Source organism: Triturus cristatus, chromosome 2_1 (genome assembly GCF_964204655.1).
Source record: "Triturus cristatus chromosome 2_1, aTriCri1.1, whole genome shotgun sequence".
NCBI classification, from domain to species: domain Eukaryota; kingdom Metazoa; phylum Chordata; class Amphibia; order Caudata; family Salamandridae; genus Triturus; species Triturus cristatus.
In genome coordinates this window covers 77,819,445-77,845,435 of record NC_140581.1, presented here as the reverse complement: position 1 = coordinate 77,845,435, position 25,991 = coordinate 77,819,445, and the positions used below count along the sequence as shown (strand labels likewise).

General features: G+C 43.3%; 1 protein-coding gene across 2 annotated transcripts in view; it reads left to right on the top strand.

Moving 5' to 3' along the window:
• The window catches only part of LOC146863776 (uncharacterized), a 300,646-nt gene that overhangs the window by 34,488 nt on the left and 240,167 nt on the right, over window positions 1-25,991 (top strand). For both annotated transcript variants that reach the window (XM_085628004.1, XM_085628009.1), the window contains exon 3: window positions 7,209-7,326. In XM_085628004.1, the coding sequence (XP_085484130.1) occupies window positions 7,209-7,326 (118 nt within the window). The remainder of the gene's footprint in view (window positions 1-7,208; window positions 7,327-25,991) is intronic.

Genomic DNA, 25,991 nt, shown 5'->3' with positions numbered 1-25,991 from the left:
GAGATAGGTCGCAAATTGTTGAGGTCGTTGGGGTCGGCTGTAGTGTTTATAAGGGTGGGAGTGATTTGGCCAAGCTGGAGGGAAACCGGGACACAACACATGGCCAAGGAGGAGTTGATGATAGTGGTCCAATATGGTGCAATTATGTGTTTTAAGTCTTGAACAAGTTTAGCGGGAAGAGGGTCCATGGTATGAGAGGAGGGTTTAAGCTTGGTGATGATGTTGAAGATTTCAAGCTCTGTAACTTGGCGGAAGTTAAGCCAAGAAGCATTATTTTTTAGCTGTGGGTTGGTGAAGAAATGTTTAGGAGGGGCGACAGTGAGTGGGAGATGAACAGAGCCAGGGGGGGGCAAACGTGTAAAAGGAGACTTGGAGGGGAGGTCATAGAGGGGTGATGAGCAATGTGGAGGTGGGGTTAAGTTAAAGGATTGATCGATATTGGAGATTTTTCAGAAAAGAAGTTCACAATTTCTTCACATCTTTCAATAGAGGCCATCAATTTGGGGGGGGGGGGGGGCGAAGCCGTTTGATTTTTGATGATGCTAAATAGTTCCCTGGGTCTATATTTAGCCCGATCCAGTTGTGCGCGGAAGAAGGAGGCCTTCTCATTATGGATGTGCTTTTTGTAATTAACCCTTGCGGCTCTGAGGAGAGCAAGATTTAAGGGGGAAGGATGTTGCCTCCACATGCGTTCGGTCAGCCTAAGTGAGCGTCTCTCATTGTTGAATCCAGTATTAAACCAGGATTTGGTGGGGTTGTTTTTTTGAAGTTTTAGTTTGGCTGGGGCGATTTGGTCAAGGACCTCGATGATGGATTTGTTGTAGTGTTCGGCAAGGTCATTTGCATTTTGTGAGGGAGGTGTAAGTTGAAGTTTTGCTTTAATCTTAGTCTCCAGCTCGCCTGGAGGAATAAGGTGAAGATTTCTGGTTAATTTCCTATGTTTGATGTTTGTGGGGGAAGGGTGAGGCATGGCGCAATTAATGGTGAAGAGGACAAGGTGGTGGTCAGACCAATCAATGGGGACAATGTGGGAATGTTGTCTTGTTTCCCTTCTCATCCTAGTCCGACTTCCACCCCAACTCCGACCTATAACAATCCTGTGAGCAACGACTACAATGGCAGAAGCAGGCAGCCACACGCACCCCTTGTGGGTGACACAGACAGGCAAGAGTGAGCCCTGCCCTGTCTACAGCGAGACAGAAGTGACTGTACTCATATTCTCGGTGCTGTGTCACTTCCCCTGCATGTTATCAGCAGGCCTGTGAAGGTTTACGCCCTACAGGTGCTATGGAGCGGAGTGCAGCACTGTATGCACCGCACAGCAGGTGTTCTGTGCATCCAGGGGCAGCTGATGCGCCACTGGACGGACATCCTGGATAGGGAACAGGACCTGCTGGGTATGGTAGATATTGAGAGAAAGAAATATTGCCATACCAAAATATTATGTAAAAAATATTGAGATATGGAAATATCGCCAGCAAGAATATCGTTGTCAAGAATAAAAATTTTAAAGTAAGTAATATCGATTTTTAAAATATCGAAGTCATTATTATCGTTTGCAAGAATAACGTTGTTTAAAATATTGTTTTTTAATTAATGTTATGAATTTTAGTATATATTTTAAATGTATATAATGTAAATGTTTTGTATAATTATTGTTTACGTTTTGTAATATATTTTTTAGTAGTTATAAAATTTAATGTAATTTATTTTTTGTCATTTTTAGTGCCGTAGAAGCTTGTGGGTCTATAGGGGTATAGGGTGGGAAGTAATTTAATTACAATATATTAATGAATATTTTTTATCTAATATTATTTATTTAATTCATATCTTATCATGTTAATTGTGCTATTAAGTTTTTTTTTAGTGGGTTGTGGGGTTTAGAGGGGAAAACGGTGGGAAGTAATTATTTTTTTAATTATTCAACTATTAGTTGTTATCTAATATTAATTAAACGATAATTAATTATGTCAATTGTGTTATTTTTTTTTTAGGTGCGGATTATGGGGTTTATAGGAGTAAAGGGTGGGGAATAAATGTATTCTATTGAGTTAATATTTAATTTTGTAATGAATAATATTTGTTTAGTTGAGAATTAATTATGTTAATTGCGCAATTAATTAAAAAAAGTTTTTAGCTGTGGGTTGTGGGTTTTGAAATGGTATGGGATGGGGAGTAAATACATTTTAAGTAATTAATAATTAATTTGAACATTTAAATTAATTGCTAAATTGATAATTAATTATGTTAATTTTGTAAATAATTGTGTTACATTTTGTTAGTGTTGTGTGTTTTATGCGGGTATATTGTGAAAAGTACATTAATTATAATTAATTAATATTTAATTAATGATAATTAGTTTGTTGATAAATGTTTATATTAATAATGTTAATACTTTGATTTTTGAAGTTAAGTTTTAGGTACAAGTTGTGAGTTTTGTGGGGTTATACGGTGGGCAGTAACTAAATTTAATTTATGTAATAAATATATTTTTGTATCCCCCTCCTCAAAAAACCCTCAACATATCCGATGATGGTAGCAAGCGACCGACATCTCTGAGAGAGTAGCCTACTTTGTAAAAGTCATGGAAAAGATGATAAACAAACATCTAGCCACCCACCTCATTTGCAACCACCACTGTGGACGACAGCGGTATGACCATGGTGGGTGATAGTGTAACACCATCTCCCTCCCTATTGTGAGAAGTTGGTCTGATATATGCTGCTAGTTATAGTGGACACCTTGTATCAGTCCAAACAACCCCTTATGGTATTAGGTTAAAGACAACCTTTATTGAAAGCTATCCTAGTGGTAGCTATGGAGAGCAGCCTTCAGGCTAAGTCTTGAAGGAATGTAAAGCAGCTTGTTTTACCAGTCTATAATCTCTAGAATGACCAAATGAAAGAGTACCACACCAGGTATGTATATAAAATATATGTATTTATTTCTATACACACACCCCTAGTCTCTTTATGAGGCTAGAGTTTGAAGTACATAAGTTTCAAGTCAGTTATGAACAGTAAAAGCACAAATACACGTTTGGGCCCTAGGGGCGTACCAAACCATATACCAATAAAATGGTAAAAGAACCATGACTGAACTAGACACAGGGCCTAGAGCCTGTAGAAGTGCTTGGACCACAAGGAACCACCCAAGGCAGTGACACAGGGGACCCACGGGGGACGCGTGCAGTGTGAGAACACAGCTGCGAATTGCTGTTATCTTCTAAGGGGAAAGTCGCGGTTGGGAATTAAGAGTTTAAGGACCCTTAGAGGACGACTACAAGCAAACCCTTTTGGACTTAGAGGTATCTAGGGCCAACACCCATGGGAGCACCGGAGTACTCGAGTTACCTCACCCAGGGAAGCCGGGTGCATAGGTGTCAAATGGTGTCGGGTCGCAGTGTTGTTTTCAATGGAAGCTGCTCATGAAGTGCTGCTGCCATGAAGAGGAGAAGTGTCCGAACAGATCCAAGCCTGGATCGAGGATGGAAGGAACCTGAAAGCAGAGGGGACAGAGTCTGGATCACTTACCAGTGACCAGGGGCACGATAGTCCAATGCCCACAGATGTCGGGCGCTTCAGGTGAGTTGACAGGTGTCTTGACTCTTCAGCCACGATGTCCAGGAGGTGTCGATGATGACTAGGAGTTGGATGCGAGCTGTCCCACAAAGTCTGATGAGTGCTGCAGTGTCGGCGACCAGATTGGACCCAACAAGCCTTGGCAACGGCAAGTCACTTGGAACAGAGAAAGGACTTTGGTGCAGACCAGCAAAGGCCGGGGGCCTCACCCAGCAGGGGTAAGTAGGGGCACATCTGGAGCAACCAGGAAAGCCCAATCAGAAGAGGAGTTGCCTTCGTGGGGACCCACTAGCCAACGGGCTAGCGATCGCAAAGGAGCCTCGAGCAGTCGCACTGGAAACTGGCCCACGGGTCACTCGTGGAGTGGAGGCCAGAGATCTTCGGTGCTGTAGATGCCCAAGGCTGGAGCTACTCGGAGCCCAAAGCACAACTTCGAGGAAGACCAGGAAGATGATGGACCGGCAAAAGATCACGGTGTCCAGGGGTCACGGTTCCACCTCACCCACGATAGCCACGGGCCTCAGCCTTGCAGTGGACTCAGGGTAGTCTCGGGGAAGTCTGGAAATCCACCTCTGGTGATGCAAAAACTTCGGCGTCTGGCGGGAGCTTCAGAGTTGCAGACCCGACAGTTGCTTCTTTGGTGCCTGCCAAGCAGGGGAGTCACTCCTTGACCCCAAGGGAGATTTCTTCAGTCCTCTAGTTGAAATAGAATGTCGAAGGTCCAGGATATATGTTGCAGAGATTCGTCCAGGGTAATCTAAGGTCTCAAGGACTGGGTTCCAATACTTATACTAAGTTTGGGGTTTGGACATGCTCTAGGGACTCACCTATGGGAGGGTTTGGAAAGAGGGGTGGTTACACCCATTTCCTTTGTCCAGTTTCACGCCAGAGCAGGGGCAGGTAGCCCCTGGAACCAGTTTGAACTGGACTATGCAGAGGGACACCAAGTGTGCCCCCAGTGCAGGACTTCAAAGCATCAGAGAGTGCTCCCGCCCAGACCCAATACACATCTGCCTGTCTGGGGAGGTGGTTACATCTCCCTGGGGCAGGAAAACTACTGTTCAGGACAGCTCTGATGGAGTTTCGGTCAGCAGCAGGAGGCCAGACCCGTGTCTGTGGCAGTGGCATCCATTTTGTGATGCCAGGGCTGTAGAACGTCTTTACCGGGTAGACCAGTGTGAACATGTCTCTCCCTCTAGAAGGGTAGAATGCCACCTCTGCCGCCAGAACTGATGGGGGGTAGTATTCTAAAGTGTTTGACACCAAACACGACATGTTTCCATGCAGCCAGTCCAAAGTTAGCATTTACCACGAGGTTTTAATGCACTTAAGAGTATATGGTCAGGCTGCACCACAAATAGCATCAGAGGAGGTACTCCGAATGCTGCAGAGGGGCTCTGCTCATGCAGGGGCACCCTCACACATAAAAACCAAGCACTCTGCCTTCAGGATTGTTAAGGCCTGCCATAGGAGTGACTTATAGGTTTTATATGTGTGTGCAATGACAGTGATATAGGTAGTCTATACCACAGTAAGGGGTGCATGCACCACCTTACCCAGGCTGCAGTAGCAGACCTGTGGTGTCATTTTGGAGTGCTTCCCAGGGGTGGCATAATACATGCTTCAGCCCCTGGTAGGCCTCTGAGGTACCTATGCCCTAGGTACACAGTATACAATATACTAGGGGCTTATAAGGCACTCCAGAATTCAATTAGAAATGTACCTAATGTACATGGAAACCATTTTAGAGAGAAAGCAGCTAGGCTGTGGTCCTGATTAGTGGGGCCACAGCCATACTAAGGTCGAAAAACAGTGAAATTCCAGGAAAAAGTGGAGGTACCCATGTGAAGCAGATCCTACTCTCCGACACCTATCCATATCCAACCTCTGCACAAAGTTGGCATCCAAGATCCTGCACTTCGCTGTATTTTCTCTTTCCTGGCAGGCCACACCCAGTAAGTCAATTTAGCACCTTCACCTTAGATGTCATCAACCTCATCTGTAGTGCCACAAAGATCCTCACTCATTTGGTTCAATGCATACAAGATCATCCACACTCATGGAAACAACATAATATCCTATACTAATGACACCCAGCTCATACTCTTCCTCTACAACAAGATGCCAAACACTTCGGCCAGTTTCTCAAAAAGCATTACCAAAGTCGAAAGATGGATGAAAACTAATTTCTCAAGATCAACACAGACAAAACGGAAGTAGTAATCCTCATCAAAGACACTGCTCGCTGGGACTCCTACTGGTGGCCTGCCGAATTTGGACCACACCTGTTCCGCAACCCACACAAAGAACCTGAGAATAGTAATCAAGGACTAGCTCACTATGACCAGCCAAGTGAATACAGTCTACATTGCCTGCTTCCACACACTAATGTTATTCAAGGAAATCTTTAATTAGCTCTCGATCAGCACTTGCAGAACTGTCATCCAATCCCTCATCACCAGCAAGCTGGACTATGACAATGCACTCTAAGCTGGAATCAACGCTCAACCGGCCAATAAACTCCAGAGAATACAAAGCACAGGCACTTGCCTCACCCTTAACTTCACCCCCTGCACTCATCTCACACTGCACCTCAAAGAGTTCCACTAGCTCCCAATCCACAAACAAGCACTCTTCAAATTCCTCACCCACACATAGCAAACATGCCACAACATTGGCCCCACATACCTCAGAAACCACATAAACCTCCACAAACCTACCTACATAACGTAACATAACAAAACATAACATAATATACGATAACATAACATAACTGTCAGCAGATCAGAATGAAAATTCAAATGTTTGCTACCTGTCTAAATTATGATGAGTTCTGAACTACTACATGGCAAAACGTAAGTCGAAATTGCAATCCCTGGTAACCTCTGAACTCTGTATAATCTTATTTGAATTATATAATATGGATTTTGTTTTTTAAAGTTTGTCAATTGCATGGAAGCTTACTGCCAAAAATTTAAAAATGAATTCAGCTGCAACTTATTTTGAATAGTGGAAAGATGTTAACAAGGCTTAAGAAAGTCAAAATCAAATGACCATCACACAAGACACTCTTACCAAATTACTGCAGAGAAAAGCTATCTAAATTTGTAGCAGGAAACACCTTAGATAAATTATGAATATAATCATTTTTATATTTCTATGACCTTCATTTTGTGTTGGTGTATATTAATGTTTTCTGCTGCTTCATAACAAATTAATCATTTAAAAAATGTTACATAAAAACATTTATAAGTAACTCGAAAAATGTCAATAATTATGAAAGATATGGAGCAAGGACTCATTAATGTTTGTAAAGATGTTCATGTTCTATATACTGACCCTAAAGAATATCATGCCTTGAACAGCTTAAACATCAACTCACTTTCCCATATTCTCTCAAATTCAATTATACCAGAAATAATGTGCGGTATGCAAACTTGCTTGCACAAATATGGAACATTGTTACATACATCTGAGACATTGACCAGGATGGAACCTGAATACTTGGTTTATCATCCTATACCAAGGTGACAGTATTGAGCGTGATTTGGGCAATGTACTTTGGCTGTGTTATCAATGTTTAGTGTGTGCCTATTGGTTGATTGATATTTATTGATTGATCTTCAGCTTCTAGTCCCTCACCACCAACTACAATTTCAGTGAAGACAGCATCATCTCCAACCCCATCACCTTCACCATCCGCTAATGCTCCCTCCATCACAAACACCGAGTCTTCAGGTACAGGGTAAGTCTCATGGGAACCTCTATTTTACTGGTATTGGAACATTTATCCTTTCATTATCGCTACTTTTTACTAACTCCTCCAGCATGTGTGGGGCTAGCTGCATTGGGTATTTTCCAAGTTTAAACACACATGATTTGATCCATGAAGACACTGCTTACACATTGCAGCCCTTTAGGACTGGTTAAATGCTAGCATAAACTATGATCTTCTGAAAGTTAGAATTGCAATGGATGTTAGCACAGATTACTATAGCACTGCATTGCCAGTGGTAGGACCTGGCAGTAGGGTTAGGTTTGGGTATATTCACACCTGGCTCTTGGGGATTCACATACAGATCAAAGACGTTTCTGCTTCAGTAGACTCAGCGACAATCTGAGTGTAATTGATATTTTGTTGACATGTGTGGTTGCAAGTGTGTTGTAATATTGAATGTTGTTTGCTTTGTCAATATCCAGAGATCCTTAACAATCTGGGTAAGAGATATATGTAGAACTGAGATGCACGTTGCCCTAGCGTAAGCATGATGTTTGAAGTAGCTGAGAATATGGTGGTGTACTGGGATACACAGATTTCATTTTCAGTCAGTGTTGATGGTGGTTTTGGATTGATGTTGGTTCAGTGTGTTATGTGTTCTCTTGGAGTGGTATTTTATATGCGTAATGATATTCTGAGCTTGGTGAAGCCCAATTATATAGAGTTTCTGAACTGTGCTGGATGTCTGTGCATTGTACTGGGTTCTGCAGGAAGTTGTGATTGTTTACTATTGTGACCAGTACTGTTGTGAGTGTATTGTTTCACAATAACGTTTAAGAGGCAGTCGCATATGGAAGGGTCCACTCATACAACTACAGCTCTGTGTTGGGAACTCAGTTAACGTGCTCTTTATTTTTATTCATGCTGTTGTGAGTTCATTGACAACAACCTTTATGTTCTACCTGAGCTGTTTTGAATGAATGTGCAAAGTACAGTTGAATATATTAAGTGGAGTATTTGATGTAGTTATTGGAGGGGAGAGCTGTTGCAAACACTGTGCTTTCCACCTGTATTGTTTACTGGACCACAGTTTGTTGAATACTTGCTGGGTGTTTTGCCTAATGTTTCCTGCTGAAGCCATATATTAGGTGCTGCGAAGTTTAACCCTGTGAGATTCACCAGCTGCATTGATATATATTGTTTGTATAGATAACAGGATATGCTGTGCAATGCGCATGAGGGACCCCAACACTTTGTACCAAGTAGGCAAGCAACCATTACCCTTCCCTCTTAGAGGCTCTTCCCTCCTTGATCTGGTTGGGAGTCACAGTCAGCCCTGCTACTCTCCCACCACATATCTGCTGCAGTGACTCATCTCAATTCATGAAGCTGATCTGTTTTCTCTGCCTTATCATGTGTCTGGTTTCCTTAGGAGCGCCCCTTGTAATGTCAGTGTTAGAATCCCCTGTTTCAGAGCCCTGTTGCTGTACCGTTGGGTCATGATTGTCATCTAAGTGAAAGGAATCGCTCCACTACTCTCACCTGACCCATTCAAATAGCTCGCTGCTAGCCCCTTGGGATTTCTCTGACTCAGAGCTGTTCTTCTACTTTCCTACTGATCTCTTGGGGTTTCTTTGACTATGTACCCTCATCTGAAACCCCAGACCAGCCCATTGTCCATTTGGTTACTGAATACCAGTAAGATCCTAGTGACCCACTGTTTGACAGTTCTGTTCCTTCAAACTACTGAGGGACCAAGTTTTGGATTGCCAGGTTCTCTTATCATTGGTCTCCCATAAACTGTTGAAAGTCTAACTGCCCCTCTATTTGTCTCTTTTATCCACAAATGTCTGGTGTTTGTTCACTCTTCCACATTTCTACTTCACATCATGAATTTTAGACCAGAGAGGGATCAGTGATGCTTCTGCATGATTCTAGAATTAAAGGTATCGGGTGACTGATGTAACAGAATGCAGGTACTGAGGACACCTAGGGTCGTATTACACAATGCAGTACATTTTCCCTGTTTATGCTGAGGGCACCTTGCAAAAGGTGCGCTATGCGCCAACAAGGAGAATGCATCGTATTCGATTGAATGCGCTGCTCAGAGGGCTGCAGTGAAATTGCGCTGCCCTGGTGATAGTTCATTCAAGTGAAATACGGAGCAGCTTTGTAACAGCTGCTCCATGCTTTACTGTGCAGGCCGAAACCCGCTGTATTTTGATGAGGGGTGAGAGATACCCTTGCAGGTGGATTCAGTGAGGGACTGCACCTTCCTGCAAGGAGGTGTCTGGGGGTCCACTGCACCCCATGCAAATGAGGAAACTGACTTTGATGATAGTGTTGGTACTATATGTGCGCCAGCGCTATCTGTATTACAGAAGGGGCTGAACAAGCATATGCTGCCCTTTCTGTAATACCAAAGTGCTCCGGTGGTGCGGAAAGCGGGTGCAAACATCCACTGTGCCCCCCGAGCACTCTGTATGATACGGCCCCTTAGGCATTTGTCTCATAGGATCTCTGTTTTGTGGGGTGCTCTTTTGGGGTGTAATGATTACAAATTATTTGGTTTAAAGGTGTCATTTTGCAGGCCCCTAATACTACTGGCCTTAGTTCGGATATGAGTCATTATCCAAATATGTTAATTCATTATCTTAGTCAGTACATCAAACATAAGCTGATGAGAGGAATGGGTGCAATAAGTCTAACCACTGTCAATTGATCTGGGTACCATTCTGACCCATCATTCTTTTGCCAACCATGCCATTTCGGTTTGGACCCAGCCATATGCAAAATTTGTCTTGACCCCGCTCCACTAGGTGTAGCCTGAACTACCAGGCCAGGTCTCCTTGAACTTGAGCTCAGGAAACCCAAGATCGGTTTCACCCTGATTAAGGCTCATCAGTCGGGTATAGCTTGGTTTCTGTGGCAAAGTAAGCATAGGACCCATGGCTGGTCATTCTCTTGCCACTTAGCGTGGTATATGAAACAAACACAAGGTGTTAGGAGTCATGCTTGTTATAAGTCTAACCAATGAAAATTGCTTGGGGTTCCTTTCCAACCCCAGGTTCTTTTGACCACCATGCCATCTGTTTGGACCCAGCCATATGAAAATAATAGTGTTGACCCTGCTCCAATATGAACAATCTAGTCTGGACTGCCGGGCCAGGTCCTCCCTTAATCGAAACACAAGCAAAGCAAGACATAGGGCATAGGGCAGAGCTTGGTTCCAGTGACACAGTGAGCATGGGACCCACAATGGACTGTAATGCTGCCCGAGGGGTTGCCAATGGCCGACTTTAATTCTAGCATTCCATCCAACACCTTGTTGGTGCAAGTTTCGCCCTAAGTGTGACAGGTTTGCCCAGACTTGGGTCCAGTGCTCACTGTGCCATAAGATTCGAGCTATGCCTCACTGATGAGCCCTAAGTAGGTCAAAACCATCTGGGGTTGCTTGCAATCCCTTCTGGAGGAGACCTTCTTTGGCAGTTCAGGATGGACTGTTCCCATGATGAGCAGAGTCAGTACTGATGAGCAAAAGGTGGGCTATACTCTAGAGTGGCATGGTAGGTGAAAAATGATTGCCAGTGACTGAGAGTAAAACCAACATTCACCTTGTTGTTCCATTACCTTAAACAGGGCACTAGGTAAGTGTGTGCTGTGAGAAAGATTTCCAAGAATATTACATGATGAATTATGTCTGGAGGATGGGGAGAAAGGACATGTATGGTTCAATGGGGGCAAAGGATTGGTGTGGGCAAGGTCATCATGAGTGCTCTATGTTATTGATACAGTGCAGCTGCCGAGAATCATGATTTGTTTCTAGCAATGGAGGAGGTATATGTGTTGTACCCAATGCATGGCTACTAGCACTAGAGATAACGCCTCTTGTGGTCATTAGAACTAACCAGGTTGTCCCTTATGTGGGTCATAGAGGTTGATTGTACAGGTGGGAAACGCCCATCCCCAACTGGATGGATATGTAGCAAATAGGATCTGTTTTTGTCATTAGAAGGCCAGGGAATGAGTGAGTTGAGATGGGGCAGATAGTATAAGATAATATGCACATTTTCTACTTCGACTCTACCAGTAGTGCCTCGTGTTTCAACCAAGCAGGAATCATGAGTGGTCCAGGAAGAGACAAAAATGCTAACCACTTGAATCATCATGGATTGAATGATGGGTGGCTGGTTTTGCGGTATGTTTGAGGGTGCTGGAGTATAAGAAGTCAGTAGTATCTTCAAAAGCTTGGACAGGCAGAAAGCAAGGGTGGTGCCTGGCATGTTAGTTTCGAACTAAGAAGGAGGAGGTGAGGCTTTGACGGATTTCTCCAACATTGGTGATCAGGTAGGTGGTGCCATAGGTCATAAGCAGATCACAGTAAAGGAGCAAGGAGCATCAGTCTGGAATAGTAAGTGGAAGCAGCTCCGTTGGGTTGCACAATTCCATTGTGAGAATATACTGTCCTGCCCTATGATATTTTTCCATTTTATGAAATCTGTTTTTTTGTTTGTTCCCCCATTGTAGGGTCTACTTGTTAAATGGTTCAAGTTACTAAATTGCAACTCTGAGAATGAGGGGAGCCCAATGTCCACCGCTCCTTAGTAGAGTCTACAACCCCCATTCTACATGGAACTTGTGTAACTGCTGTGGTGGAAATGCTAAATATAGTAAAGGGACAAGTTTTTTTTCTTTCTCCTTATGAGAAGATTCATACCTGTTTAAAATATTCTATTAATGCCCTGTAACAGGGTTCATTTATTCCCACATATGAGATCAAATGTTCATTGTCAGTATGGCACAGGTTGTGAGTGGAGCCTGTGTGTGTATATTTGACTGAGTGCTCTATGGATTCTATTTTGTTTTACCTGTGTGTGGTTAGACATTAATGATGAGTAAATCTATTTTGATTTGTATGTGTGTGTGAGAGAAGGCCCTGGGACTACAATGATGAGTCAGGCCTGAAAGCACCATTCAGGACCAGACAAATGAAGACAACCAGGGCTAGGAGTAGCAGACCCAGAAAGACAGATTAAAGAGGACCATTACACAGAGAGCAATGGAAAGAAGGACCTGAGGCAGGATTGACAACACCAGAGTGATCAGATCAAGGAGGACAAGGGGCCAGAAGTGGATAGACCCGCCGGGAAGACCACAACCAGAAAGGACCTGGGCTAGCAGGAATTGGAGACCCTAGATTAGAATGACCTGGGTGATATAATGGACCAGAAAGTCTTAACTCAGTGGAACCAGGATCAGAAGGTACATAAGGGTCAGACTCAAGAGGATCCTAAACCACTGCGACACAGACTATATGAATCAGGGTGACCATGGGAACTAGGAGAACCAGGCTCAGGACCAGTGTCATGAGGATGAGGAAGACCAGCCCCAAGAGGACCATTACTAGGGGAACCATGATAGATGGGACCATGGTCGGATTGACAAGAAAAAGGTGGAATAAGCAAACCAGGAGGACTAGTAGGACTAGAATGGGGCACAAGATTGAGGGAATGGGAGAGCTAATGAAACCAAGATCAGTGGGATCAGTACCAGAACACTGTTACATGAGGACCAAACGTACCACAACTAAGACCAGGACAAAATGGTCTAGTAGAACCATAAGCAGATGGACTAAGAACAAGCAAACCAGGGAACATTTCTTTTTATTTCAAGTAGTGAGACAGCGTACATCATATGGCAACATTTTCCTACATAACAAATATTTAGACTCCAACACTTGCCTGTAAACTAAACATTACAAATAACAGAACAATTTGTCTTCCAACGCATTACATATTCTTATCACATTAAGTGGGCATCAGCTTCCGTCCGCGTTACAGTAGTAAAGCACAGCGGTTTTGTCCTTAAAAAAGAAAAAACAACAATGGTAAAAAAATACCAGTTTTTACCACATACCTGCCCAAATTGTCCACATCCCTCTCATTCCCACCTCCCTAGCTTCCAATCGTCTATTTGGCTGATATAGAAAAAATGCTGTGAGTCTTCCACTTGGGACTTCTCATCTGTAACACAGTATGAGTGGCCACTCAGTGTCCATTGTGAATCCACCCTTTCTTTCTGTCAATCACTTTACCATACTGTTCATTTAACTATCCCGCACATACTGGTCTCATTGTGAGGTTCCAGCAGCTTCTGCACCATGGCGCCCCAGCAAAGCAGGTCATCAGCCACTTTCGTGTCTTGGCAGGTTTGCCTGGTATGCACTTCCTCTAACCCAGCTTAGCACTCAGCCAGTCAATTGCAATGCGTCCTTTTTCCACCATGAGTCCCAACATGGTAAATTATCTGTGCAATTTGTTCTTTGGGAAGTGGGGAGCAGGCCCAGCATTCACTGTCAGATCTTGTGTAGCACCTCCCAGCCCGTTACATGCTTATGGTGGCATACTATTTCCACCCAATTAGGAAGTGAGAGCTGAGCAATGCCACAGCACATGCAGAAAATCTGCCACAGAGGTGCCACACCTCACACAATCTGGAGTTTTAGTGGGACATATAGTGTGCAGCCTTTCAGGGAAGAGATATGCCGTATGAACTATTTTATATCGAATCAGCTTAAACCTTGCACTAACCGACACCTTGCCCACTCCTACATGTCTTTTAAGCCAGGCTTTTGGCATAATAGACCCACCACATACACGCTGCCAGGACTCTTCTATTAGCAGTTGCGCTAGTCATATATCTGCACACAGCGCATGATATATGTGTTTTATGAACCTACATCTGCCCACCATGGATAAAATAGTCACTGATGTCTGCGTAGGTTCAGGTGCCCCCAGGATCGACGGCCGTAGCTGGCGTGCCATGGCTGCAATTTTGGTTTTTCGGAGGAATTGTCCTCTACCCAAGTCAAATGCCTCAATCGCAATCTTACATATTTTGATAAAGTAGCCTGCTGGGTAAAGGTCCAACAGCATAATAAAGCCCCCCTGTCTGCCACTTGTCAACTGCCATTGTCCGAGCTATTTCTTCAAATGTGCGCATTATCCATAAATCTAGGTCGGGAGCATACGGCATCTGCTCTCTCCCACAGGCGGCTCCATAGTCGGATCAGGCATGGGAAGGTAGCAAAGATATCTCCTCCCCTCATAAATAGTGGCTGCAGTTGATGACCATCATGTGTGCCCTCCAAATGCGCTCTTTTCCAATTGGCCTCACCATCTAGCCAAGTATAGCATGCCACAGGTGCTCGCTAGAAAATACAGTTCCCGGTCTGGAACCTCCATCCTGCCCCTATCCCACTCTTCTTTAAGGGTATTAAGGGCTATTCTACCTCATTTACTAGCCCACAGGAGCCCCACCAACAGACAGTTCAGTTCCTGGAATACTCCCTGGGGGATCTGATTCATGGCTCCCTGTAAAGCATTCAAACATCTTGGTAGTATCACCATTTTAATAAGAGCTATTGTTGCAGGGATTCTGCACATACACAGAACTATGCGCAGGATTATGGGACCTCGGTGTATATGGGCTAAGCCTACCCACCACCTTAGTGCTCACGAGCCCAGGACCGACTAGCTACAGTGTCTCACTCGCTCTCCTACAGACTCACAGAGAAGCAAATGATTGGACACCCCAGAACACAACACTGCCGACTCTCTCAGGAATCACAGTATCGATGCAAAATGCTTACACTCGCACTCTTCTTTTTGCCACACAATAAAGTCTGACAGAGACACAAAATAGTTTCTAATATTTATTTGAACTATCATGTTATGTCAGTAGCACTGATGCTAAGAGAACATGTAAGTAAGCAGAGCCAAAGCTATTTGCTATAAATAAAAAAATATATATTTTTTTTCCTTTTTAGGTCGAGGACTACCGGTCTGCCGAAGGCAGAACCGGAAGTCGGAAGATTTAATGTTTCCTAGAGTGGCTATTTAGCCCGCCTCTCTTTTTGCTTCTCCTCCATTGGCTGGCTTCCTAAACGGAGGCCCGCCATTGGAGGAGAGAGCCGTCCCTCCAAATAGGCTCCGTCTTTTTCAGATTCGGGGGTGTGTTCTTGCTGTTCTTTCTACTTTTTAGCAACGCCTTTTTTAGGCGTGTTTTTCTCTCCTCCAGCCAATGGCAAGAGGAGAGAAAAAGAAACACGCCCCCAAATCTGAAAACACCACTGCGTTTCTCCGAGGCATTTATGCTTCGCCTCGGAGAAAGGCAGTGGTTTTAATGGCGTCCTCTCCCCCTGCTCTCGGCTCCCGTGTTCGGCACATATCTTGTTAAACTTTTACACTTCAGAAAGCTTTCAAAGTTTTAAAAGTAGCTTTGCAGATTTTATGGAAGCAAAGCCCTGAAATTATGTGGGAGTAATAGAATAACTTGGGTGTGCGAGAAACAATACATGGCGTTATTTCCAAAGGGGTTGCATATACACACACCTTTGCCCAAAATCCAAATGTGGGCACCGTCACCCGCGAAAGATGGCAACCCCTAGTCGTGTGTAACCCTTGCGGCATGTCACACCGCGCAACATAATAAGCAAAAGAAAGAAGGAAATGGTTCTGTGAGATGTGACGCGGTGGTTATGTTCAGCTCGCGCCAGAGCGGCGGGTAAGCACCAGGCGGTGCAGGGAAGCTGCTCAGGCTCAGCCCTCGAGCACTGCGGCAATAACACAGGCTCCCGTGATTAACAGCTCTGTAAGGGGGGAGCCCTCTGAAGTGCTTATTTGTTTAGATGAACAGCCTCGTTCATCACGAAGGAGAGCTGCGAGTGGAAGCCCTCTGACACGGCAGCCGGAGCCTCCCTGGATGTATGGCGGTCTCTGCGCACCGAGGAGAGCGTGAGATAAAGCCTGGCTATCTCACATAAGAAGGGCATTAAAATGAAATACATGTACATGTGTTCAGCATGTTAGGCCTTGGCGCGCTCTGATCTATCCAGTCCACTTAACAGTGCAGCGCGAAATCTGAAGCTTTTTGCGCCACATTCTGGGTGACTTGTCCCGGAGCAGATGACGTTGTTGCGCTTTTTACTAAAAACTGAGACAAAACCCAGCATGACTTAGTACAATTGGAACTTGGAAAATGACCATATTATCTAATTTCCTAACATTGGGAGATCATCCTGCACTAAAGTTCAAATCCTAGATTTGCGCATTTGAGAAATTCTGGTGTGAAATGAAGGGGGTATGAACCCCAATGAAAGAGCCTCTCTGATTTATTTATGTATCCATTAATACAGAGGCGCAACTAGGGCCAAATTTCGGGGGGGGCTGAGCAAAAATTTCGGGGGGGGGGGGGGCTAAACTTTAAGCAATTGGCAGAGTGGAGCTGCAGGGGCTCTTAGAAGGGGTGAAACAACAGCAAGGCCTCATTAACATGCAAATGGTCATTCAAAGACCTGTGAAGTGCTCGGGTGCGGCTGCTTTTTTGCCCGGGAAGGTGTCTCATCCCGGGCTGCCGCACACGACGGGGGGGGGGGGGGCTGAAGCCCTTTGAGTCCAATGGGTGTTGCGCGCCTGCATTAATATATTTATCTAATGTATTTATTTTAGAGCTTAGAAATGTGTTATATGTGTAACCTTTCGGTTAATTCGGAGAGTAAGGGAAAATGGAGCCATGTTCAGTTTGAAAAAGCCTGCTAGTGTGGAAGAACGTCTAATAAGTAAGGTAGGTTGCTGTAGCAGATGTTCTGCAGTCTCAGCCGCTCTTAATCTGACAGGCCAGTATAGAAAGCGGCCGAAATGGTCAGTTTTTTAACGCGTTTCTGAAAGGCCAAAGGATGGGGTTCAGAGCTCAGGGAGGGGCTGATCATCTTCTACAGCCCCATGCCTTGTACTCACAGTGATCTGCTTCTGTATTTCATGGCTTGAATGACCGATGTTCCATCGGGTTGGAATTCGTTGAATTAAGGTTTCGCCTGGGGTATATTGTGCTGTTAATCTGTATAGCTATTTCCAGCCCTTCTCCAATAGGCTTTGCGGATAGTGCAGAGGTATCACATATGCAAAAAAAAACTAATGCCAATAGAAATGACAATGCCATTTATTTAGGGATACAAAAATGATTAAAAAAATAATGAGCAATACCAATAGCTCTACCTATAATATTGCCGAGACCATTGCATTGTAAATGCTTGTTTTGTTAATTTAGTTTAGAATTAAGCTGAACAAAAAGTAAAAAAGAATGGAAAAGCTTTTAGAAGGTGCAGCTAAAAATGTCAAAAGACCACCTTGTAGGTGGTTTCCCAAGTCAGACTATGACTGTCCAACGAAAGCGAAAAGATCATGTGTACTGTACAAGGCAATCAGTTCTAAAAACGGCATCCGCATCCCTTCCCCCAAAGAGGGTTGCCATCCAATCAAGCAAAATGAATGAACGGATGTGCTCCTCATAAAACTGTGCTTCGAGGAGCATTAGAGGGCAACCTGTGTAAAGGACGCACTGCTGTAAGAGGCTCTGCGCAGAAGCAAAGGTACTCAAACCAGCCAGAACTCCAAGAGTAACTGCATACATCAAGCGGTCATCCCCGGAACAGTCCGGGTTGTGGGCCCACATGGACCCACCAACAGTTCATAATCCAGGTTAACAAAAGATGTATTGGAGAGGCATATATCCAGGGCCTAATTGAAGGGGCACCGGCGACAGTAGAACACAGGTTGCACGCAGGTGGTGTAGGCATAGCGGAAGTTGAAACGATAACTGATTCCCAAAGAGGCATCCAAAAAGCTGCTGCTTTCATTCATGGTACAGCCGCAATTGTACAGGGCTAGGCCGAACCACAGGATGGGCAGCCATTACGTAGCAGGCAGAAAAGAAGCAGTGGACAGCCAATCAGCAAGAACACCAGGGAAAATCCACCAAAAAATAGAATGAATAAAAGCAGCTATAACACCAAATATAGTCTGAAGTGATGACACCAGGCCGGATCCCACAAGTTTGAAAAAATGAGCTAGTCCTTCAGTGTCAGACCCATTAAATGTTTGGTGTATTAACACCCCAAAATGGAGTGGGAGATTTGTATTCAGCAGTGACTGAATCTCACTTTAAGTTCTCGCCACCTGCAATTCGAAGGTCTCTCTCGCCGATGGGAGAGCGACTTCTTGCTGAAACAATAGCGCTTTGAGTCTGCTTAACTTGTTGACGTCTGTCTTCAAAGTTGGAATTTAAGACCACAGCGAGGTATCAACAACTCCCCGTGGGGGTGGAAAGAGAACATTGCTGCAACATGTAACACGTTGGGAAACAGTTACTATATACGCGATGCCTGCCCGCAAGATGCAGCAATTATGGTTATTCAGGATAAGATAACTACATTTAGAAAGCAAAGTTAGCATGGGTATTATCGTAGAGACTGGAGTTCCTTTTTAAAAACAGGCCAAATTATGGGCTGACACGTTGCAAGCGCCATGCAATTTAACTTGTTTACATACTAAGGAATTTCCTATAGTAGAATCACAGTCCTCCCCTGTAAGGAATACTTCCTTCTCCTTATGTTGAGAGCGGAATTGAAAGGGTAATGATCATAATTCACTGAGAAAAGTACTACCAAGCAGTACATACCTACCAATCGGATAATGCTTCATGCATGCTGTGATTTGGAACAGGGAAATAGGCAATGATATAACCCCATGTATTAACCAGACCGAAGATTCTGTCTCAGTCATAGTGAAAGGTAACTGATCTAACTTTTCAATGTGCAACATACTGTATGTTGCAGCTTTCATAGACATAAGCTTCTGTTTATTTGTCAGAATAAATGGTAAAAAATAAGGCAGAATCATTCTAATAATCCCATGGAACTTTTCCATTTTTCAATATTTACAATGTCCAACCAAACTGCATTATAGACCGTAATTGATTTTGACCATGGTATAGCACAGATGCATCATTTTGTATGATATCAATCACAGATGAAACAATTGTATCCAGTGTGTAAATACGAGAAGACAATGTGTTAATGCTATTATCAACCACATCAAGACCTTTGCGTAAATTATCCTGATCAAGTTGTCATAAGCGGAAAGCAGCTTCCATTTGGGACAGTTTCCAAAATTAATTATATGCAGGAAATATAAATTTTATTATGAGGGGATTTACGCCCCAAAATGAAGTTGGGAAAATCTATGTCCCCATTTAAAAGAGACAAATGTTGTTTGACAGATGATAATGTGGAGTGTCCTAACCATTGTTGGCATAATTTACCAACTGAGTACATAGTAACGGTATGTGACTGAGGGAAGCAAGGGTCAGGTATACTGAGCGTAAACGTGGTGGAAGCGTTAGAAAAGCGTAATTGACACGCATTGGTACTTATTGGCCACATCAACCAACCAAACTGATTACTGTCAGAGGAGTTAATAGTACCATTTAGAACTATGTCATATAGGGAGGCCATAGAATAATTTTTGTAGTGTGGCCATGCGCCATAGGCAGACAATTGTGGAAGTCAGGGAGCATTCAAATTTTTAGTAGTAGCTAAACCAAAACATGTAGTCTGTTGCACCATGTCATTTAAAAATATCAACTGTGATGGAAATAAACAAGCACGATGTAATGATTCAGTACCCTGGACCTGCCAACCTTTGGTACCCCATATTAATTTCAAATCAGTGGTGTCCTTCCAGTAATCATACCCCTTCAGGGACAGGTCGGTTATGAATGAAGAAGAGTATATCAATTTAGTTTGGGTCAACATAAATTTCGAATGTGTTTGTGTATTCAGTTTGTAATACAACGATGTCTAGTCTGAAAGATTATATCCAGAAAAATACACAAACTTATTTTTTTTGTGTCTGTAAACTCCCTTTAAATACAATATTCCCATTGTGTATTATTCACTACAAGTCTGACAGTATTTGTTTTGTCTAAATATTGATGACCATGATATTGGAAACAGAATTAGTCAGCATAGTTTGCAGAATTTAAATACAAATCTTCAGTCTCAAAAACTGTGTAATATTTCTAATCTGAAAACAGAGAACGGACTGTGTTGACATCCCAGTTGTCTGAATGTATTCCTGGTGTGATGATATCACCTAAAGAAACATGAAACACATATGAAATTTGAATTATCTCAGTCGGACCTTATATTTCGAATGGAATTTTGTCCCAATTGGTACCATCACTAACTGGAAATGATGAAATATTGACAGATGTTTGATCCCATTTCATTTTATGAGACAAAGTGTGTCGGGCCAATACTCCATCTTCCAGATGGGCTGCAGAGCGTTCACGTAAGTAATGGCCATTTATTAGAAGGAAAAAAGACTATCACAAAACCAATCCACATAAAGAGAAACACCATCGTAAGCACCATCCAGATGTACGTCCAAGGAGGAACCAGATAAGTTAAACGAAACCAGTAGATGAAAATGCAAATACGAGTTGGGGGCTCTTGTTCAGTGGAAGCTAAATATGAAGTGGAAGTTGAGGAAAAGCTATGTCTGTCCATATAATAACCACTGGCACCCAGGTGAAACAATGGGGGCTGTTCTGTATTAGAAGAGGAGCGGATTTCCGTTCAGTAAGCTCAAAAGGTGGAGAGGCATATTCATGCGCGATTGAAGCTGATGGAGTTATGGACAACAAATCGACAGGAGTCTCCACATCACTTTCCAGTTGTGTAGCTGACGGTGAAGCAGGCGAAGTCATTAGACTCAAAGAAACATCCCAACGAGGAATGCTCATAGGCCCATTATTCAGAATGGGCCATACAGTGTAGCGTGACATTTTCAATAGAAATAAATCAGTTTTCCTTGTGGCCAGGCAAAGGAGGCAAAATTACTGTACGAGTACCCTTTAATCCAAGAACTGGGACAGGTGCACAATAAGAGGGACCAAATTCCCTTTTGTTCTCCAGCTTTTCTCTGACCAGATCACCAACTTTAGGAAGCCAGCAAGTAACAGGAATCAGGACCGCTGCTTCAGTGGACGAGGGAGAATGATCTGTAGCCAGCGTGATTTTGTAGGTCTGTAGTTCCTGTAACATAGTCGAATGGTTTTCTACGTCAAATGTTGCGACAGCCGCCACAACATCTAGACCATCAAGGTCTGGCACAACTTAGCATTTTAATGCCAAAGAGCATTTCGTATGGGGTCCGCCCACCCAGATATCTTCTTGGTAGATTATTAACGAGCAGCACATAAATAATGACATTTATTTTCTATTTACATGGGCTGGCCTAATTGTAAATACCTGCTGTTTTGCCAGCAGCTGGGTAATGAGTGAAGTGTGTTTGCTTGACTGCCAGCCAACCACTGCTATTTAGATGGTGGCTATGTAAATAGCGAACCTTCCTTGTTATTTGCATGGCTGCCAGCCAAAATGTGTAAAATCTCTACTGTCTCGCAGGCAGCCTGGTAAACCCAGCAAAAAGTGACATTTTTTGCTATTTGCATGGCCACCAGCCAAACATTGCAGAATTTCCACCATTTAACCAGTGACCGAGTAGATTGTGAAGTTTATTTGCTACTTGCATGGTCGTGAGCTGAAAAGTGCAGAATCTCTACTATTTAGCGAGTTGGTGTGTAAATAGGGAAGTTTGCACAGCCGCCAGCCAAACAATGCAAAACCTCTACCACTTAGCCACTGGCCGGGTAAATAGCTATCTTTATCTGCTATTTTCAAGGGTGCCAGCTAAATATGAAATAATTTCTACTATTTAGTTGCCATCAAGTAAATAGCAGAGGAAAAGAATTACGATTTACTTGGTGGTAAATAGCTGCTACCAAAAGTAAAATATAGAAGCAAATGAACTGCACTATAACCAGTCACACTAAAACTTGACAGTGTGTAGAACCCCAACAAGAATTCAGTGTACATGGCACCTATAAGCTGCCACCAAGTAGGAACCGAGAACGCAGTGCATAACAATCGCAAGTGCACTGGAACTGAAATAAAATAATGTGCATGGCGCTCTGAAAGAAGGAAAAGAAATACATATTTGTATATATATATAACTTATATTGCGCCACACACAGCCCTTGTAACCAAGAAGTGAAGTACTACAATTTTTGAGACCCCAGAGGTGCTAGGGGTAGCACCCTATGACTTCGAGTACTTCCTGATGTGGTATTATAAAATTCTGCATATCTTGATAATATCACAAAGAACTTGGCAACAGAAGCTGAAATATGAAAAGACATCTTTATTAAACTCAAATGAGTGAGACTACGTCGCACAGAAGCCTTAGCAACTGAATGAGGCAGTCTCCAGAACAAAAAACAGTCTTCCCTTATATAAACAATCTTGTGCCTCAGGCACACATTCTTCAGTTTATGGTATGGTCATTCATAAGTATATATTACAAACGAAAGAGCAGAGTCATGATGACCATCCCACATTCCAGTTAAACCAGCCCGCAATTATTTACCCAGCAAGGCTCAGATCCCACATCAGATATCAACAGGCACTAGTTGAACATGGGCATCTCCTGTTTAGAAAAGCAGGCCATAAAGCAGGAACAGTCAGGTGTGAAAGAGATTAGCCGGAGGCTTGTGTGGGATGAGAAAGGTTTTATGGTGTGTCATGCCCTGATGCTAATCACAGGTGGCCGGAGGATGGGGAGCTCGTGAGACCGGACTGACCTGGGGCAGCGGAGACCAGCTGCCCAGGTCATGGAGAAGTCAAGCAGAAAGTACATGTATTCTAAAGGCCCGTACTTGCTTATAATGTGTTTGTCTATGTGAGGGCAACTATAAGATGGCCACCGCTCCAAGATGGAACCCACGGAGTCAATGTATAATAACGTATACATAGTGCATTTGGCAATGGGACGTTATGCAAAGCGCTTGTAAATACCGCATTGACCAATCGCGGTTTGCTAATACATGAATAAACAGGGGTAGGGCCCTGTCTCCTACGCGGTCCCAAATATCAAAGTACGACAGACCCTCCTTTTGCCCTTACATAGGCAATCACTATACTCATACTGATCTTAGTCCAGGTCTACATTCACCAGATCATCAAGATGTAGCTGATGGAGCAAAATCCTAGTACTTGGTAACTCTCTCTCTGGACAGGTCTCCTTGAACACGAAGAAGCACAAAGGCCACATATGACAGGACAAAATAAGGAATACCTCTATCTAGGTGGCATAAGATCACACCCCCAACAATTAGTGATGTTTACTACTAACTAGTGTCGATGCAGAAGCTGTACAAAAGAATTGCTTACGAATTCTGATCTTTTAACCTGCTCATGTTCAGGAAAAGGGTGAAAAGAGTGCAAAGAAACAGTAGTGGGAAAAGACATAGGTTGGGCAGAGGGTGCAGAAGTCAATTGAGTAGAGAAAATCAATCCCACCCATAAATGACAACGTCATGTTTAAAAAAACACTAGAAAACACGTTATTAAGAATATATAGACAACGGGAGAAAGTAGCGACCACTATTACAAATGAAATATTTAGTAACATTTTAGGGCTCCTATACATTTTTGTATGTTCAGGTGAAACAGTGGTGACCCTCATCAATGATCTGAGGTGAAAAGGGGGTATTCTTCCACAGAAAATGGATTTTATTTTGCTCATACTAGACAATGCCAGCAAGACAAACAGTCTTCTAACACCTAGTCTATACAATCACACGGAAACCTCTTGTGAAACCACCTATGCCCAGAGTCCGTTCAAAAAGCCTCTCTGGCAGGCTTCTATTGTCCATCAAATCTTCTTCTGTTGTTTTCTTTTGCCTGGGCCCCTTCATTCAAGCCTTTCATGAGAAAAGTACTGCTTAGTTGGAGTGCCCTCCTGGCAAACACCCACAGCTCACTCGAAAAAAAGGTCTCAATATCTCAAGGCAGTGCGCCAGTATTTTTCCTTTGCGGCAGGCACTACAGGTAGTGTGCTCTCCATTGATCAAGGGCACAGGTCATCTCGTGCAGATTCGGGACCATTCTCAGACTCCAACACTCGTCATTCAGTGTCAGAGGACGCTCAGGCTGCTCTTCTATAGGCACTGGAATGTAGTGCCTTCTGTCAATCTTGGATCCGCCGGTGCACTGCACTTCCATTGGAGCAAAGGGAAAAGAGGGGGGTGTGTGGCCAAAAACTCAGGCCAAGGGGCTCAAGGGACTGCACACTGTCAGAGGTTACCAGCACATGACAGGCGCTCTTTTGCACTGGAATTCTGGTTCTGTGGCAAAACCAGCTCCTCCTTCTTTTCTGATGTTGAACGCCTTCTGATGAAGCAAGTGCGATGCTTTAAACAGTTTGTTGTATAACAAGGGGACTGTAAACAGGTGGCCTGCGGTCCTTCAAAGGAGTGGCCACACGCCATGGGACAATTTTGGTTCAGAATACACTGTCTTTCTCAGGAAGCAATACAAATAAAAAGGCAGTAGGCAAACAGTGCCTCTAAGCTTTTCAATTGGGTTTCCGTGTGAGAGCCTCCATCATCTAAGGGTAGATAACTACACGAGAATTCTATCTAAAATGGATGTCTTCACATATGGTGGCATTGTCTAATAGGGCAAACACATTTTTTTTTTACTGAATGATTACATATAAGTGTTTCTAAATTCCTTATCTAGGACATTTCAATAGAGAAATCACATGATACAGATTATCATAGGCATGTAGAAACCTTTCACATCAGGTGCACTAGGCAATACACAGGCTAATAGTCAGATATGAAAACAAAAGACAAGAACTAGAGGGTCCTGATATTTGCATGATTAGAAACTTCTGATCCCACCGAAAATTAAAGCAGCAGGAACAAAAGGGTAAAAGCTAGATTAAAAAATAGACATTGAAAATTTGTCATGTTCAAAAGGGTAAACGTAAGATATCTCCTATTGGTATGGAAAACTTGTCTTACTATAATATTGAGTCAGTTAGCCAGTCTATCGCTATCCTGACAGTCAGGCTGGAAAACATTGAAGCAGGCCTAAGGAAAATTCTTGGAAACCAGTCTGGTCATGCAAAAAGGGAATTTGTACATAATATGGGGGTTCCTGGTGCATCACTGCAGTCTGGAAGTATGTACCTGAACAATACACCTACAATAATAAATGGGCTGACTGGTGAAAGGAATACGGAAAAGGGAATTGGAACTAGGACACAACTGAAATCCCCAATCACTAAGCATAATGTGACATTGGGCAGGGAAGAAACAAAAGCAATAAAAAATAAAAATCTATAGGAAGGACAAGAATTTACTTGGGTGGTAGTCAGGCATGTGACATCACCAAGAGTACGGGTGATACACAAAAGGCCAAAGTCACATACGTTTTAACTCTACCGCTGGCGACTACACCATATACGGTAATCTTAGCTAATGTTCCAGTTCCTTCTGCAGGGAAAAATGAAAACCTAGTTTCCCTTTAAGAAGCAAAGGCCATATGCTATTTAGGAGACAGGACACCATTACCTAATGTAATATAGAAATTAGGCCACCTTGAGTCACAGGTCTATAATTTCATCCTTAGGTCCAATCAAGGATACATAAATGTAGGGCTGCCTGTTCCTTTAAGGGAAGGGCAGTAACGTGACAGGTGACAGGTGACAGGTGACACACTTTGATCCTGTAGATCTCTTTTAGTTTTCTGTAATACCATTATAGCCAATTTAGACATGCACTGGTGAAGTGTTGTCTCTCATGCTCACAGCATGAAAATATCATTAGCTGTGGAATTTAGTAACCAGAACAAGTTCAACCAACTGTTGCGTAGCGATGGGCATCGTCATGACCATCCCCTTCACAACACAGGTAAACTTGTAATAGTATAAAAAGCAGCA